The sequence below is a fragment of the Myotis nattereri genome, assembly GCF_964212035.1.
Source record: "Myotis nattereri genome assembly, chromosome: 5".
Classification (NCBI taxonomy): domain Eukaryota; kingdom Metazoa; phylum Chordata; class Mammalia; order Chiroptera; family Vespertilionidae; genus Myotis; species Myotis nattereri.
The window spans coordinates 94767126-94782163 of NC_138080.1; the positions used below are offsets into that span (position 1 = coordinate 94767126).

At 46.9% G+C, this 15038-nt stretch overlaps 1 protein-coding gene across 1 annotated transcript in view; it reads right to left on the reverse strand.

Moving 5' to 3' along the window:
- ADAM19 (ADAM metallopeptidase domain 19) overlaps positions 1-15038 on the reverse strand; it is an 81705-nt gene that overhangs the window by 41997 nt on the left and 24670 nt on the right. The window contains exon 4 of the mRNA XM_081093512.1: positions 4538-4616. Coding sequence (XP_080949638.1) covers positions 4538-4616 — 79 coding nt within the window. The remainder of the gene's footprint in view (positions 1-4537; positions 4617-15038) is intronic.

The following is a 15038-nucleotide window of genomic DNA, read 5'->3' on the forward strand; positions in this document are numbered from 1 at the left end:
TCTGGTGAGAGCCAATCTTCACGAAAAAGCCACACAGAGATGTAATTACAAACCAGGAAGAGTGGCTCGAAATAAAGGTTGGAGATGCCAGCAGAGGGGTTTATAAGTAGGGCAACCAGAGCATTTAGGAGGCAAACCAGGACACTGCTGAGAGGGCTACAGAGGGTGCAAACCAGACAGAGGGTGCAAGCGGGGACTGTCCTGGGCACAGTGAGGGGTGGTAACAAAGGGCCATCGCTTACAAGCTCCTTCCCAAACGGTTGAGAGAGAGAAGCTGGTCAGAAGAGAGAGAAGGTAACCCCCAGGGCAGAGCCAGGTCCTGAACAGGTAGGTGTTAGGAAGGATATAAACTGATGTAGCTGCTGGAAGCTTCCTCCCCCACTCACCACAACACCCTGGGGGTGAGCAGTCCCCACAATCCACCAGCAGGGTGTTCCTTGGTACCCAGCAAGGAACATGTGGCGCAGGTGACAGCGACCCATTCGACCCATTCTCTATCTTCTCTGGCTCCATCTCCTGCCCAGGGCTATTTAATTAATAGCCTAATAATTAAACTTGAGCATTCAGGCCAGGTTTAAATGCAAGCTCCATACCGACCAGCTATGTGAACAATTGCACAACCTCTGTCTGACCTCAAGTGCTAACTCCAGGGGTGAATGCAAGGTTACTGGCCCGGGGTAGCCGGCAATAAACATTAGTGATCCTTTGTCAAAGGCAGAATGTGGCCTCGAGGGAGCGGCAAGCCCCGCAATGGACTGAATCTTTGGCCTGTGCTGTGCCAATTCTATGCCCTGCCCAGCTGAGACATGCAGCCAGGTCACAGTGGGCGGGCCAGGCTGGCACTCCACTCAGGGTCAATCTCAGTCCGGTGCTCTGTCACCTGCTCAGACACAATCTGCTACCCGTAGGGTGGCTCCTCCCCCATTCATGCCCAGGCAGTCAGGAGGAGGCAGTTAAGGATTTGAAACAAGTCAGATCCCGACCTTTAGTGGGGCACAAAGGAAAGCCACTGCACCAGGGACATCCTGCAGCATCGGTGAAAGAGGGAAGGTGGGCACGACCCTCCTTCCAGCCAGGAGTCCATCTACTCTCAAATGCCAGCGTGCCACATGGCTTCTCCACCTATCTCTCACTACTCCACTACCCCCCCCCCACCCCCCACCCTCCGCCCCTGGCTCTTGTGAAACCTGGAGGCACATTGTCAGCGTTTAAGTTCTAAACCTGGTCCTTAGAACTCAGCAACAAGGCCATGGACTCCACAACCCAGGATCATTTGTGGGTAGAAGAGGGGGCTGAGCCTGTAGGGAGTAAATGGGGCTCACAGATACTGGAGTGATGGAGAGTCAAGAAGTTCAGAAATATAAAGAGAACTCAGAGCCAGTGCTGGGCATGACAGTCCTGGTACCTCCTCCCATTGGACCTGCTCACTGCCTGGTGCTCTCTGAAACAGCATCCCTACTGACTTGTAGCATGCCTTACATTTCCCAAGGGCTTTCACACATGACGTCGCAGGTATACTGTAGTAACGCCTGCCATTCAGTGTTAGTAACAAGGGATAACATTCATCCAGCTTTTACTACCAGTTAAACAACTTACAAAGCCTTATGGGGTAGATATACTACTCCCATTTTTTTTAAAAAGGGAAACTAAAGGTTGGGGAGGTTTTGTCATTCACAGGCCACACAGCAGAATGAAGATTAAAACCCCAGCAGGCTGACTTCAGACTCCATGCTCTGCCTCTCCCAGCAAAGTGCATACCAATCAACTTGTCAAAACTATGATCTTCTAGCACCAATGGAAACTTGAGGTCTGGTCTCTCAGCCTTGCCATTTGCTGGTTATCTGAACTGAAGCATGGTACTTTTTCTCCTCTCTCAATTTCCTCATGTGCAAAATGTGGCTTTGCAAGAGATGTTTATAAATTCCCATAAAATCAGTGCTTCATCCTACCCTTCCACAGCCCTGAAAGTCGGATCTTAGCATATCTAATTTTCAGAAGAAGAAATTCAACACTAGTGTAGTCAAAAGGGTTGTTTAAGGTCAAACAGCTAAAGCCAAAACTAAAACCCTGGCTTTAGACCCCAAACGCTGTAACTCTTTCTATTGGAACATATTCACAGACCCATTCCCCCAGCGATCTGACCTAGATTAGGGCTGTAGCCTACAGCCTGGCGGCCCAGCCGATGAATTTGATAAGGTTCCCAGAACTCCCGCTGCCCCAGGCCAAGTTTGGTAGTAGAGTGTGGTCCTCAACTTTTGGGTCAAATGCAGCTAAATGGTTCATTCTATTCCCACTTCTCTTTGAGTCTTCAGCTCCCAAATAAGAAAGCTGACTGGGAGCCCCATGGGGCAGGGTGGGGGCTTTGCTGTAGCAGGCGATGTAAGAAAACAATAACTTCTGCCATACTTGGGTCAGCAAGACCTTTAGGAAGAGGGGCATTCTGGGATGGAGGGCTGGTTCTCTGCCTAATTCTGAGAGCACAAAGAGCAAGTAAATGAACAGTCATGAAGTCATCTCATTCCTTCTCAGCTCCTCGGCCGGACAGGGCCACCCTGAGGGGCTTTCATAGCAGGAAGCATGAGGTCACGGCAAACTTGTGCACTAAGACCCATTCTTGAGCTGCTGGTATATCAATGCAGAGCCCAACTCAGAAGAGGGTGCTTTGTGAGGTTGGCATAGCTAGGGCTTTCGAGGCACGCCTGTGCCCTCCCGGTCTCCCCCAAGGCGGAGAACAGAAATCTTAAGGAAGGAAAGACTTTTAGCCAAGGGGCATTGAAGAATATGTATGGACACACCACAGCTGGACAGCCTCCCTAAAGATAAAAAGACACAGTCAACTTGCCTGCTACCTGCTACCACACATCTAATGTTCCTTTCGTCATTCAAGGGTAATCTGAAAAAGTAACCCGAGTTGGTAATGAATGACAGTGGCCTGTGCTGCTGTCTTCACGCCACATCTCCCATCTCTACATGCCACTCAAGTCCATTATGTCCCCTGCCAGAGTCCATCTTCCCTTCTCCTTCAGCCCATCCCATCAGCCCAGAGTCTGAGAAGGGTCACTGCAACCCAGTGTTTCAACCTGGGCACTAGTGACACTCGGGGCCAGGTAATTCCCTGGGGGGAAAGGGGAGATTGTCCTGTGTTGTAGGTTAGCAGCACCCCTGGCTCTACCTTTTAGGTGCCAATAGCATCCACCTCTTGGCCATGACAATCAAAACTGTCCCCAGACATTGCCGAGTGCCCCCTCCTTTGCTGGCTCAGATGGTCAAACAAACAAATAGTATATTTTATGATAATTACATTGAATTAAAATTGGTATAAATCATCATGAAGCATATTTTCTTTGCTTCGTGTTAGTTACCCGCATATCAACAAAAGTTTAAGTAAATGGATGACTGAAAACAAAATCACTCCTGATTGAGAACCTCTGCTCTGAGCCTATGGCTTTGCAGTGGTTCGCAACCTTCCTAATGCCTCGACCCTTTAATACAGTTCCTCATGTTGTGGTGACCCCTAACCATAAAATTATTTTCGTTGCTACTTCGTAACTGTAATTTTGCTACTGTTATGAATCGTAATGTAAATATCTGATATGCTATAATGTGTTTTCCCATGGTTGTGACCCACAGGTTGAGAACTGCTGCTTTAATGGGCCCCCTGGTAGGAAGAGCAAGCAAACCATGAAATGTGCATGATTCACTACCTTCAATGTTCACCAGTGGGTTGTGAAGCCAACTAAAATTTATCCATCTCAAAAACCATTTTTAAATGACAAATCTTCGTGCAAACATCTGTACTGAAAAACTACTTTGAGGAGAAAATACCCAATATGGATATAGAAGCAAAATAAGAAAATCTTCATAACCTAAAGTCACATTAAAAAAGACTACAACCCTAACCGGTTTGGCTCCGTGGATAGAGCGTCGGCCTGCGGACTCAAGGGTCCCAGGTTCGATTCTGGCCAAGGGCATGTACCTTGGTTGCGGGCACATCCCCAGTAGGAGTGTGCAGGAAGCAGCTGATCGATGTTTCTCTCTTATCGATGTTTCTAACTCTCTATCCTTCTCCTTTCCTCTCTGTAAAAAAATCAATAAAATGTATTTAAAAAAAAAAAAAAGACTACAAAAACCTTAGCAGACTACAAAACCTTACAGATCCAAATGAAAAAGGAATAATTAGACTTCTGATTGGGTGAGATGACAGGATTACCAGAAATCACTCCTTTTGCTTAACCTTCTGTTAATGAGTAATTAATATAAAGCAAGGAAAATGTATGCTTCATGGTGATTTATACCAATTTTAATCAGATGCAATTATCCTGAAATTGACCACTTTAGCCATCAAAGGAAAGGGCGCATGTAGGAAACAACAGGTTCACACTTGGCCTCTCCTGCTGGCTCCCTTGGTCTTCAGTCAGGGGAAACAATCGCTTTGGAGGAGGGACATCTCCATCCAGTCCCGCTGTTGCCTCCTCACTTCCCAGGGGTGGGACCAGGGAGGGCAGTTGTTGGTAGCTATTTGTTGACCGGAACTTACCTCGGATTTCAGCGTGGTGGTTCGAGGGTTGCCACTCGGAGTATAATGCGTTTCTGTGTAGGTTGGAGCGAAAAGGTATCTGTGAAGAATAAGAAAAGACATTAGTTTCCTGAGGTGATGGACTCCACCCTCCTGGGAACTATGGCTGGCCATTCTAACTGAAGCAGACAGAACTATCCCCCACATCTCAGTGCAGGAGAAATGGGGTGGCCAAAGGGACTAAGAAACTAAAAGAAAACCAGGAGGAAGAGTTTACTATGAATTTTGTATTTGTGGGGGTCATCATTGAGTTCAGACAACCAGATGGAGTCAACAGACTAAAGCAGTGATTTTAAACTTTTTCTGGGTCCTGGGAACACACATGCAAACACATAACTCAAAATTTACCTGGACTGATTTTTCTACCACTGCATCCAAGGAAGGATCAGCACACCAATTTTTCTTTAAGGAAAAACCTCTCCCCTGTTGCATGTTTTGGTGAGACTGTCAATCCAGGTGTCCTCCCTAGCCTTGCCAAGGGTGGCCATGATCCAAGCTAAGCCAATGGAATAATGCTGCAAGAGCTGAACAGATGGGAGCAATTCATCTGTTCCTTTGTTCCTGCTGCATGGATTCCTGAGTCTGCCTTGGCCTGTCCTTTCTGAGACCTAGTGGTTCAGATTTCCTGAGACCTGGTACTCCTGTGTGTTACCCTTCTAATAAATTCTTTTCGAAAATTAGACATTGGTTTCTCTCTTACTACAGACCGCCTGAAGCTGAGGTTAAGAATATCTCACCAAAGGAGAGGCAACACCAAGCAAGGTTCCTAGAATTTCTCTAAAAGTAAAACATTATACACACACACACACACACACACACACACACATATCTCCTATCTAATAATAGACAAACATGGTAATTAACCATACCTCCGACACACTTTCCATCGGCTAATCAGGGCGATATGCAAATTAACTGCCAACCAAGATGGCGGCCGGCAGCCAGGCAGCTGAAGCGAACAGGAGGCTTGCTTGCTCTAGTGATGGAGGAAACCAAGGTTCCCCCCCGCCTGCCGCTGCCCAGCTCTGAGCTGTACTCTAAGCAACTATGTTGCAATTATATAAGCTAAACAATCCTCAGAAACCTGCTTTCAGCCAGCTGGGCCTCAGAGCTGGAGTTGCAACAGTGTTTCAATTATAGAAGCTAAACAAACCCAGATACCTGTTTTCAGCAGCCGATGTCTCAGAGCTGGAGCCGAGCCTCAGAGCTAAAGCCGGCTCTCAGCTCCAGTGATAGCCATAGAAGGTAAATAAATCCCAGAATAAAAAAAAAAAAGAAAAAAAGGAGAGGTTGGGAGCTTCAGTCACCCGCCAGCCTGAAAACGGCCCTCAGTCCCTCACCCAGACTGGCCAGACACCCCTGTGGGGACCCCCACCCTGAAGGGGGTGTGACCAGCTGCAAACAGTCATCATCCCCTCATCCAGGCTGGCTAGGCACCCAAGCGGGATCCCCACCCTGATCCGGGATACCCTTCAGGGCAAACCCGTGCACCAGGCCCCCACCCGTGCACCAGGCCTCTATCCTATATAGTAAAAGGGTAATATGCAAACTGACCCTAACAGCAGAAGGACTGGGAATGACTGGTCACTATAACACACACTGACCACCAGGGGGCAGGCGCTCAATGCAGGAGCTGCCCTCTGGTGGTTAGGGCGCTCTCACATGGGAAGAGCTCTGCTCAGCCACAAGCCAGGCTGATGGCTGCCAGTACAGTGGTGGTGGTGGGAGCCTCTCCTGCTTCCTCAGCAGCGCTAAGGATGTCCGACTGCAGTTTAGGCCTGCTCCCCGCTGGCAAGTGGACATCCCCCGAGGGCTGCCGGGCTGCCAGAGGGATGTCTGATTGCCATCTTAGGCCCAATCCCCCGGGGAGCGGGCCTAAGCCAGCAGGTGGTCATCCCCTGAGGGGTCCCAGACTGCGAGAGGGCACAGGCCGGGCTGAGGGACCCTCCATCCCCCCCGAGTGCACAAATTTTTGTGCACCAGGCCTCTAGTGTGTGTGTGTGTGTATGTGTGTGTGAGTGTGTATATATATGCCCAAGTGACCGTTACAACCAAATGACTGGAACAACTGGAACGACCAGACGACCAGCCAGTAGCTATGATGCACACTGACCCAGACTTTGCTGCTGGGGCCCTGACAGCCCTGAATCTGGTTCACCTGCACCCCAGGCCCAGCCAGGAGGAATCCCACCTGTGCATGAATTTGTGCACCAGGCCTCTAGTAATAATAATAATAATAAAGGAGCCAAATGGATGCTCCAACTAGCTCAGCCACACTGAAAGCAGAATGTACCTATAGAAAGTCAAGGTGAGAGGGCAAAAAGGTTTCTAATGGAAGAGAAATTGGAGTCTAACCCAAAACAAAGAATTAAGTGGATCTATATGTACTAACTGTAAAGAATGTCTAAAATTAAGTTCGACAAAATAATAAGTTTTAGGAAAATATGCAGTTTCAAAATCCCTTTAAGTGAAAAATAATAATAGTCCACCCTAATGCAGCAGTTGCTAACCTTTCAAACCTTGCGGACCACCAGTTGGCAACCGCTGCCCTGGTGTATGCATTGAAAACAACTGGGGAAGCAAGTGCCCACTGCTGATGGTGGTTATCTGAGGTCCTGCGGATGTTCACAATGTCAGTTGCATATTTCTGAAAATCGGTTGATTTTTTAAAATAATGATCTTGCGTTTATTTTGAAAACTGAAAACCTAATTTGAAACTCCTTTTCAGAAGAAAATATAGGCTCAGGCCAGCATGGAAAGCCAAAGGAATCTGCAGGGACCACTCTGATTCTGGAAGAGGTGACATTTCCCAAAAAGATGGGGTCATTGAAGAGAGTCTCTAGAGTCACTTCCAACTCTAAGAGTTCTGGGACTCCTGACGTTCAGATTCCCCTCTACCCCTAGAGTGCAGTCAGAAGGCAAATGCCACAGAATGATCTCTTGTATCATGTCAAGCCCTTCAACATCCAGCCTTGGACAACAAGAAAATAAACCCAACGGGGAAATGTCAAAATAAAGCAAAGTCCAAAACTCAGCTTGTGTAGAGAAGCTCTCATTACAAGGAAACTCTGGGTCAGTAGCTAACTTGCCAAGTTCTGCCTCCCAGTCCTTTCTCTTTCTCCTGAGCATCTAAGCAGCCAAGTATCTCGGGAGGAGTCACTTATGTGTCTGAGGGAGATAAACTGTGGGCCCCATGAGGGCAGAGGCCAAGCTGCTCTGCTCACCAGTATATATCCCTCTTTAACATTTACTCAATGAAAGAACAATTTAACTAATTATTGGATGAAGGAATGGATAAATGAAGGAGCAAGTAAATGAATGAGTCGATCAGCATGCCAGGAGCTGAGAACACGGTCTGGTGTCGGCGAGACTAAGGTTTCAATACCAGTTCTGACATTTGCTGTGTCTATGGCCATAAATGACTTACTTTTTCCCTCTGAATATCAGTTTTCTCTTCTTCAAAAATGAAGACAATATCCTTACTTAACATGATTGCCATAAGAGTAAACCGACAAAATGCATAAAAAGGGCTTACCACCACCAAGTAGGTACAGAGTGGAGCTCAGTAAAGGTTAGCATTTATCACTATTGCTTTCAACAGGAAGTACCATGGAAGGACCCAGCAAAACTGATGGAATTACCTATTTCCCTTTAAATCTCCCCAGCCAGTAACTCTCCAGTAGATCGCTTGGGAGTGGCAAAAAAAGCAATTAGCTCATTCCCGCAGCCCCATTTCCTAGGTCTGGTTTCAGAGACTGCATAATGGACAGCCAGGCAGGGGTTCAGAGTTTAATGGTCTATCCAGGCGCCAGTGGGATGTAAACGTTCTCACTGAAAATGTACTCCTGATAAATACATTATCAGCCTCTTCTCAGTCTTAGGGGGAGAATTATTCATCCGGCGACATTAAGACACTCCAAAGAAAGCCATCCAGAGTGAACCTCACAGGTGACCACATTCTTGCCAGTCCTCGGCCACTCATAGGACTCTCAGAGTCTCCACATTGAAAGGGACTTTAGGAATCAGCCAAACTCACTGGACTATGGGCTCACTAAGAGCAGGGGATATGGCTGCCTTGTTTGAGGCTTCTCCTCAGCTTCCAGCTGCCACCAGGCAGGAGGCCCATATTTATTTGGTGAATAAATGGACAAATGAATAAATGAATGAACATTCTACTTTGTACGGGAATCTGCCAGATGGCCATTCATCTCTGGACATAGCCAGCGACAGGGAGCTCCTGAGACCGCATCTAGTAGTTAAAGAAAGTCCTTACACTGAACCAGAAACTACCTCTCTGTGAGGGGCGCCTACTTGGCCTTTCCTTCTGTCTTCTGAGTCTCCAAGGAACAATCGGCTTCCTCGTCTACCTAACTGCCCTCCTGGGACCAGCAGCATCAGCCCTGCTAGGAGCTAGTTAAAAATGCAGGTTGTCGGGCTCCACCCCAGGTACACCGAAGCAGGCAGACCTCTGGGGTTGAGATCAAAACGAACACTCTAGACCACAAGATTTCAACATACTTTTAAGGAAGGCAATCTTCAGAAATATCAAAGAAGCTCAGATCACCTTCCTGCCTCCATCGCACCCTGCTTCCACCACACCCTGGATCCTTCTGAGCTTGGGAAACCCAGAAAAGTTGCCATCAGAATCGTTCACATGTATTTACGTGTTCAATTACTTCACCCTCACGACACACCTCTGAGGAAGGTACTAACCCCTTCCCCATGTTGTAACTGAGGACATTGGGAACTGGATGTTTAACTGTCCAGGCGCTCACGGTGCCGTGTCAGAGCCGGGTTTCCAACCAGGTCTGCTGGTCCTGACCATACTTTTAAAGCAGTTTTCTGTTCTGTCTCTCTTAGAAGGTGGAAGCATAAAACTACAGCACTGCCAGGAACCAGCAGTCCAAAGCACAGTTTGATGACGATGACAGTGGCCTTGAGGACACATGTGCTGTCGCACAAAGGAGATTCAGCTCTTAAGTGCGATTGGGAGCAGAGAGGAGCAATAGGCATAAAAGCAAAACATGGGGCAGGAAGAAGAGGATGGACATGTGAGAACTTCAGGGCTAGTTGTGTGTGTGTGTGTGTGTGTGTGTGTGTGTGTGTGTTTTGCAATAACAACCCTTTCCCCAAATGGGGTTGCAGATGTTGGCCAGGAAGGTCCTTTCTTCTTGAAGCAAAAGGAAGGGTCATGTTTCATCACCACCATCTGTGCAATTTTACTGATAGATGAGACACTGCTTTCGAATACTTCCTGCTGCCCCGAGCTGGGCCCATCTGTGCCCATGCGGTGCCCTGGCACTGCTCTCAGGACCTGCAGACACTGCTGTCCCCTCGCAGAGGGGCCACGGGGCCACTGAGCAGCCCAGCTCGGCCCACCCGCCCCTTCTCTGACCACATCTTGTTCTCATCTCCTCCCTGACAAGGAGCTGGCTCAGCAGATCGGCAGGAAGCCGTCTCTCAGCACTGGAGTGTATTAGGATTTTCAGGAAACGAGTTGTGAGTGATGTGTGTCCAGGAAGAGAGAAGGGCTATCTAAGATTTCCCACCCCGCCCCCTCCTTTTTCTGGCTTTGATGGAAAAGCAGTTTCTGTGCACCCTCCTGCCCTCTGCAAGAGCCCCCTGCGGGTCCCTCCAGGCTCACAAGCCCGCAGGCAGGTCCACATCCTGTCCAATGCTAACAGCAGCCAGCATTGGAATGTCCACCTGGCGAAACCCAGGCTGCCCCAGACCCCAAAGTCCTTGAGCAACACCTGCATCTTCTGAATGCCACCTGGGGAAATAAGCTCCCAAATATCAGACATAAAACATAAGGTTGCTCTCCAGGGAAGGACAAGTGAACCGCCCGTGGCAGCCTGGAACCTTTTTGTAACGTGTCGTCTGAACCGAAAGGCACACTCCCCTGACCCCACCTTTCCTAAGGCTCGGGGGCCTTCACACCCAGCACCATCGTCTGAAGGGCTGTTTACTGTCAGACAAACTTGAAATGCCTCTCTCAACTTCAACTCAAAGCAACATTGCAAAATATCTCTCAGATCAGCTCTCCTTCCTGCTGCTTCAGATAAGCAAAGCGGTGAAGACGGGTGCCAACAATTTCCAAACCACCTTGAAAAACCTATGCAGACAAGCTCAGCGGAAGCAAACATCACTCCGCCATCCCAGGGGCTATTTTTCCTGACAGCTTCTTCCCCTAGCTTTTGGCCCCATCTTGCTTTTCCAAGAGTATCCGGGTACTTAGACACTGGTGCTGCTTGGGAGGGGCAGCCTAGCTGGTCCCTCTTATTTTCCCTGGAGGATCCTTGCCCTGCCTTCCTGTATTGGTGATGATGTAAGCCTCTTTCATTTCTTGCTCATGCTCTTAACGCCATCATTATGGGACTTAGTCCAGTAACTGCACTACACCCGGAAATGCTGTGGAAAAAAAATAGTATCCCAGGCCCCATCCCAGACCCACAGAGAATTTTATTCTCTAGAGAAGGACTCAGAAATCTGTATTTTTAATCGTTTTTCCAGGTGATACTTTTTCCGGCTCGGAGAATTCTCCTGCTCCACTGGATCAATTTTAACATTTTAAATTCTGTTTCCCATTTCTAACCTCCCCAAACCTAAAAAAAACGATACCAGCACAAGGTACAGGGAAAGCCTGGGGCTCGGAAAGCTTTGGTTTGAGTACCAGCCACACTACTCTCTAGATGAGTGGCCTTTCAAACCCTGGAAATGAGTCAAGATGCCTGACGTCCCCTTCAGTGTCACAACAAGGGCACAGTCAGGTCACAGACTCTGAGAGGCCAGCTGCCTTAAACTGGAAAAGACTATTCACAGTTAATTAGGGCAGCTCTTTTTAAAACGAGAATGTAACTTGTAAAAACCTAATAAGGTACAATAGAGACGCAAATTATTTCCATCCAGTGGAAGAGAGAACGCCAAGGGTTATGCAGGGCTTCACTGCCCCTAGGATATTAATGAACAAGCTTGGTATCTAATGTAAGCTATCCATTTCAACATTCCTTTTTTCTAATGTTTAAACCAGTCTTATCATCCTGCGGGTCCCCCATTTGTCAGTGAGTAAGACTGAGAGGTGCATTTGTATGAGAAGAGCTTCACTCACTCGAGCCCCCCATTTCCCAGATGGCAAGTGAACAGAGGAATAATTACTACCCACAGCTTCCTGGAGAAGATCGAATGGGGAAATACAGTCAAACACTAGCTCTGAAGCTTGTTAGTTCTGTGAGTCTGTGCCTCAGGTTTCTCATCAATAAAATGGGGGAAATGGCAATCTACTTCATATGCTGTGAAAGGTTAGAAGACTAGCTAATTTAAAATATGTGCTTAAATAAAAAGAAGAAATGTAAAAAAAATTAAAAAACTCCTTGAACAGTGTCAAGTCTTTGTGTTTTACAAATATCGTTGGTATCGTTTTTTCCAGAACTACCTATGAAGCTTTAATCATTGTTACATAGAGATAATGAGTTTTTGAGTGTTCATAATCTAGTTTCTCTCCCCTCAGGGATGTTTGGAAATTTTAATATTAATGTTTTTTAATGAGCAGGAGATACTATGCAAGTCACAAGCTACTCAGCCTGTTTCCCCATCAAATGAAAGCGGTGATGCCCAGGACGGGCAGGTTCTGGGAAGGGCTAGAGAGAAGCGGAGCGCTAGTCTCAGAGAGCGGACAAGGCCTGCCATATTTGGGACAGTCATATACCAAATTCAGTAAGTATTGCTTTGTTTTTTCTTTTGTTTTCGAAGAAGAAAGACAAGGGGGGAAGAGATGGCTCGAGCTGTTTTAGAATCAAGATTTCCCAACCAGTGCTCATTCCATCCCTGACTCCAAAGGAATGGAAATAAACATGCCAAGGCAAGCCCCAAAGCCAAATAAGGGACTGACAAGTCCAAGGGCCCACGTTCCTTTCTGAGGGAATAGGAAGGCCATGGAAGGAGGAACTTGAAAGAGCAGGGATCTCCTCCTACCCCAAGGCCTCCCCAGAGCGAGCCTCATTGCTGCCTGGGGACCAGCTGCAGCAGCAGCACTGGGAGCAAGATGGCACCACCCGCAAGCCTGGCCCAAAGCCAAAGCTACTTGGCATGTGTGTTTTTTTAACCTTCTATTAAGAAGTTTCCCAACAATGCGTTAAATCAACACTCCTTTTTACCAACCACTTCACCTTACATCGGCTCCTAGTCCCCACAAGACCTGGTATCCTTCTGACCAGCTCCTGATCCCGTGTTTTGCTTTTATGTTAAATACCAAAGGATGTTTGGATAAGCGCTGTTTACTCCTTTGGTCAGCAGGGTCTTTATTTAATCCTCTTCAGGCCTCCCTCTTGGCTGCCTCCACAAAGATGAGCAAGCTCTCTGTGCAGACAGGGTCAACTTCTCGGGATCAGGGAGCTTAACTGGCAGGGACCTGTGGAGCCCTAAAAATGGCTCACCCACGCAGAGGCTACAGCTCTGTTTCAGTCCTGCGTAGCCCACTATGGGTATTTACTGGAAATGGATAAGAGCAGATAAGAGAAATGAGGTACTATTTACTATTTCTGAGAAAGATAAAAAAGTGAAACATTGCTTGATAGTAGCCTGTTAGCAACCAGTCTTGGATAAATAACCACGAATGCTTGTTTATCAGATTAACCTGAAAGGAAGGACCAATGTGAGAGGTGACTGGCCATATTGTAGAGATAAACTTTGTGGTGAGACAGAGGAAGTGAAGAAAATGAACCTCTTGGACCCCAGCACAGGACCTTTGAGAATATACTTAGAAAGAAGGGAACTGGTGGGCCATCCCATGAAAAACAAACAAAAAACAGGTGGGTGAAGACCACAATCCAACTTGCCCTACAGGTGGGTGCCTGGTCCCTTTTAGACTCTGATTAAAAATCCCATAACTTTGATAAATATTGCCTAATGTTTCTTTGCATCCTAAAGCACAAACCACAGCTGAAGCACAAGCCAAGAAGGTTAGAACTTGGAAAGGCCTCCAAAGTCATCATGAACATCTGTTGTCCTGGCCTCGGCATCCCTGCCGCCTCCTTGGGATAACAGTGCCCTGACTTGCATTTAGAGAAATGTTCCCCTTTCGCTACCTACTGGCTGGGAGCACCCAGGGTCAGTCATTTCAAGCCAGGACAATCAGGTCTCATTTAGCTGAATTGCAAGGTGAGTGACACCTCCTGAAAATGGCTGGAGCTGAGTCACCCCAGTAGTGGCACCTGAGGAGACTGTCTATGAATTCCTCAATCCTATCCTTCCCAAGCCCCAGTCCTACACCTTTTCCCTCATTCGATGTGCTGCCCTGTATCCTTTCCATGTAGGGTGTTTTGTTGTTTTTTTTTGGGGGGGGGGGCATTAGTGCAGAAACTACAGAATTTACCACAAAAAAAAAGAACCTCTATGCCACCCTCTCTGTCCAATGCTTACCCCATTTCACTTTTACAGATGAAGAACTTGAAAATGAGCAAAAGCAACATATCTACCATCATACAGTTTGATTTTGCTTCTAAACCCATCAGTCTAAATAAACGAAAGTAAGATAAGCTAAATGTCAGTGGTAAATAATCCAAGAGTCAGCCACCCAGACACTCCCAGAGGGCAGAGAGGAAGGATGCACATGCAATCTCATCAATAATTGCTTATTAAGCAACATAATAGTGTACAAACTATGGGGCACATGGCATCGGGAAGACCAAGTTCCTCCTGGCTCGAATCCATCACCTATGTGCGCTGGGTCTTGGGCCAAGCAGCAGTACCTCTTCTGAGCCCTAGGCTCTGCATTTACAAGCCCACGCACTCATGCCGCAAACACTTATTGAGGCCAACTGTGTGCCAAGCATCATGCACGGTTTTCCTGCACCTATATCTCCTCCCATCATGAAAATTAGAGGAGGCTGAATGGTGGCAGAATATGCCTCCCCAAATATACCACTTTAGCACAGGATTATTTTGAGCTGAAGGCAATTGAAAAGAAGGAGATACTACAAGCAAAACACCTTGGCCTTCCCCTGTTTGTCTAGAAGAAGGACATCAATTTTTTTTCCACTCCTTTTCCAATTTATTTAGTCTGATATACACACACAAAAAGACAACAGTAGTAATAACAGCAGCTAATATTCATTTGTGCTTCCTATATAGTATACCAAACACTAGGTTAAATATATACATCATTTCATGTAATTCTTTTTTTTTCCTTTATTGAATAAGATATTACAAATGTGAAGGACATCAATTTTCAAAGGCCTCCCTCCACTCCTCTCTCTCAAGGACAGAAGTTAATTACCAGAGACAATTTTAGACCCTATCAGTTTGGAGAAGGCACCAAAGGAATTTGCAAAACAAACTTGACTAACTAGCCTTTATCCACCATTTATATACCATATATTTACCCACAGCTTACTGCCTTTAGAGGCCTAACAGCTCTTTCCTTTAGCCTGTCATTTCTCTACACATGTATTGTTCTTTGTCAAGG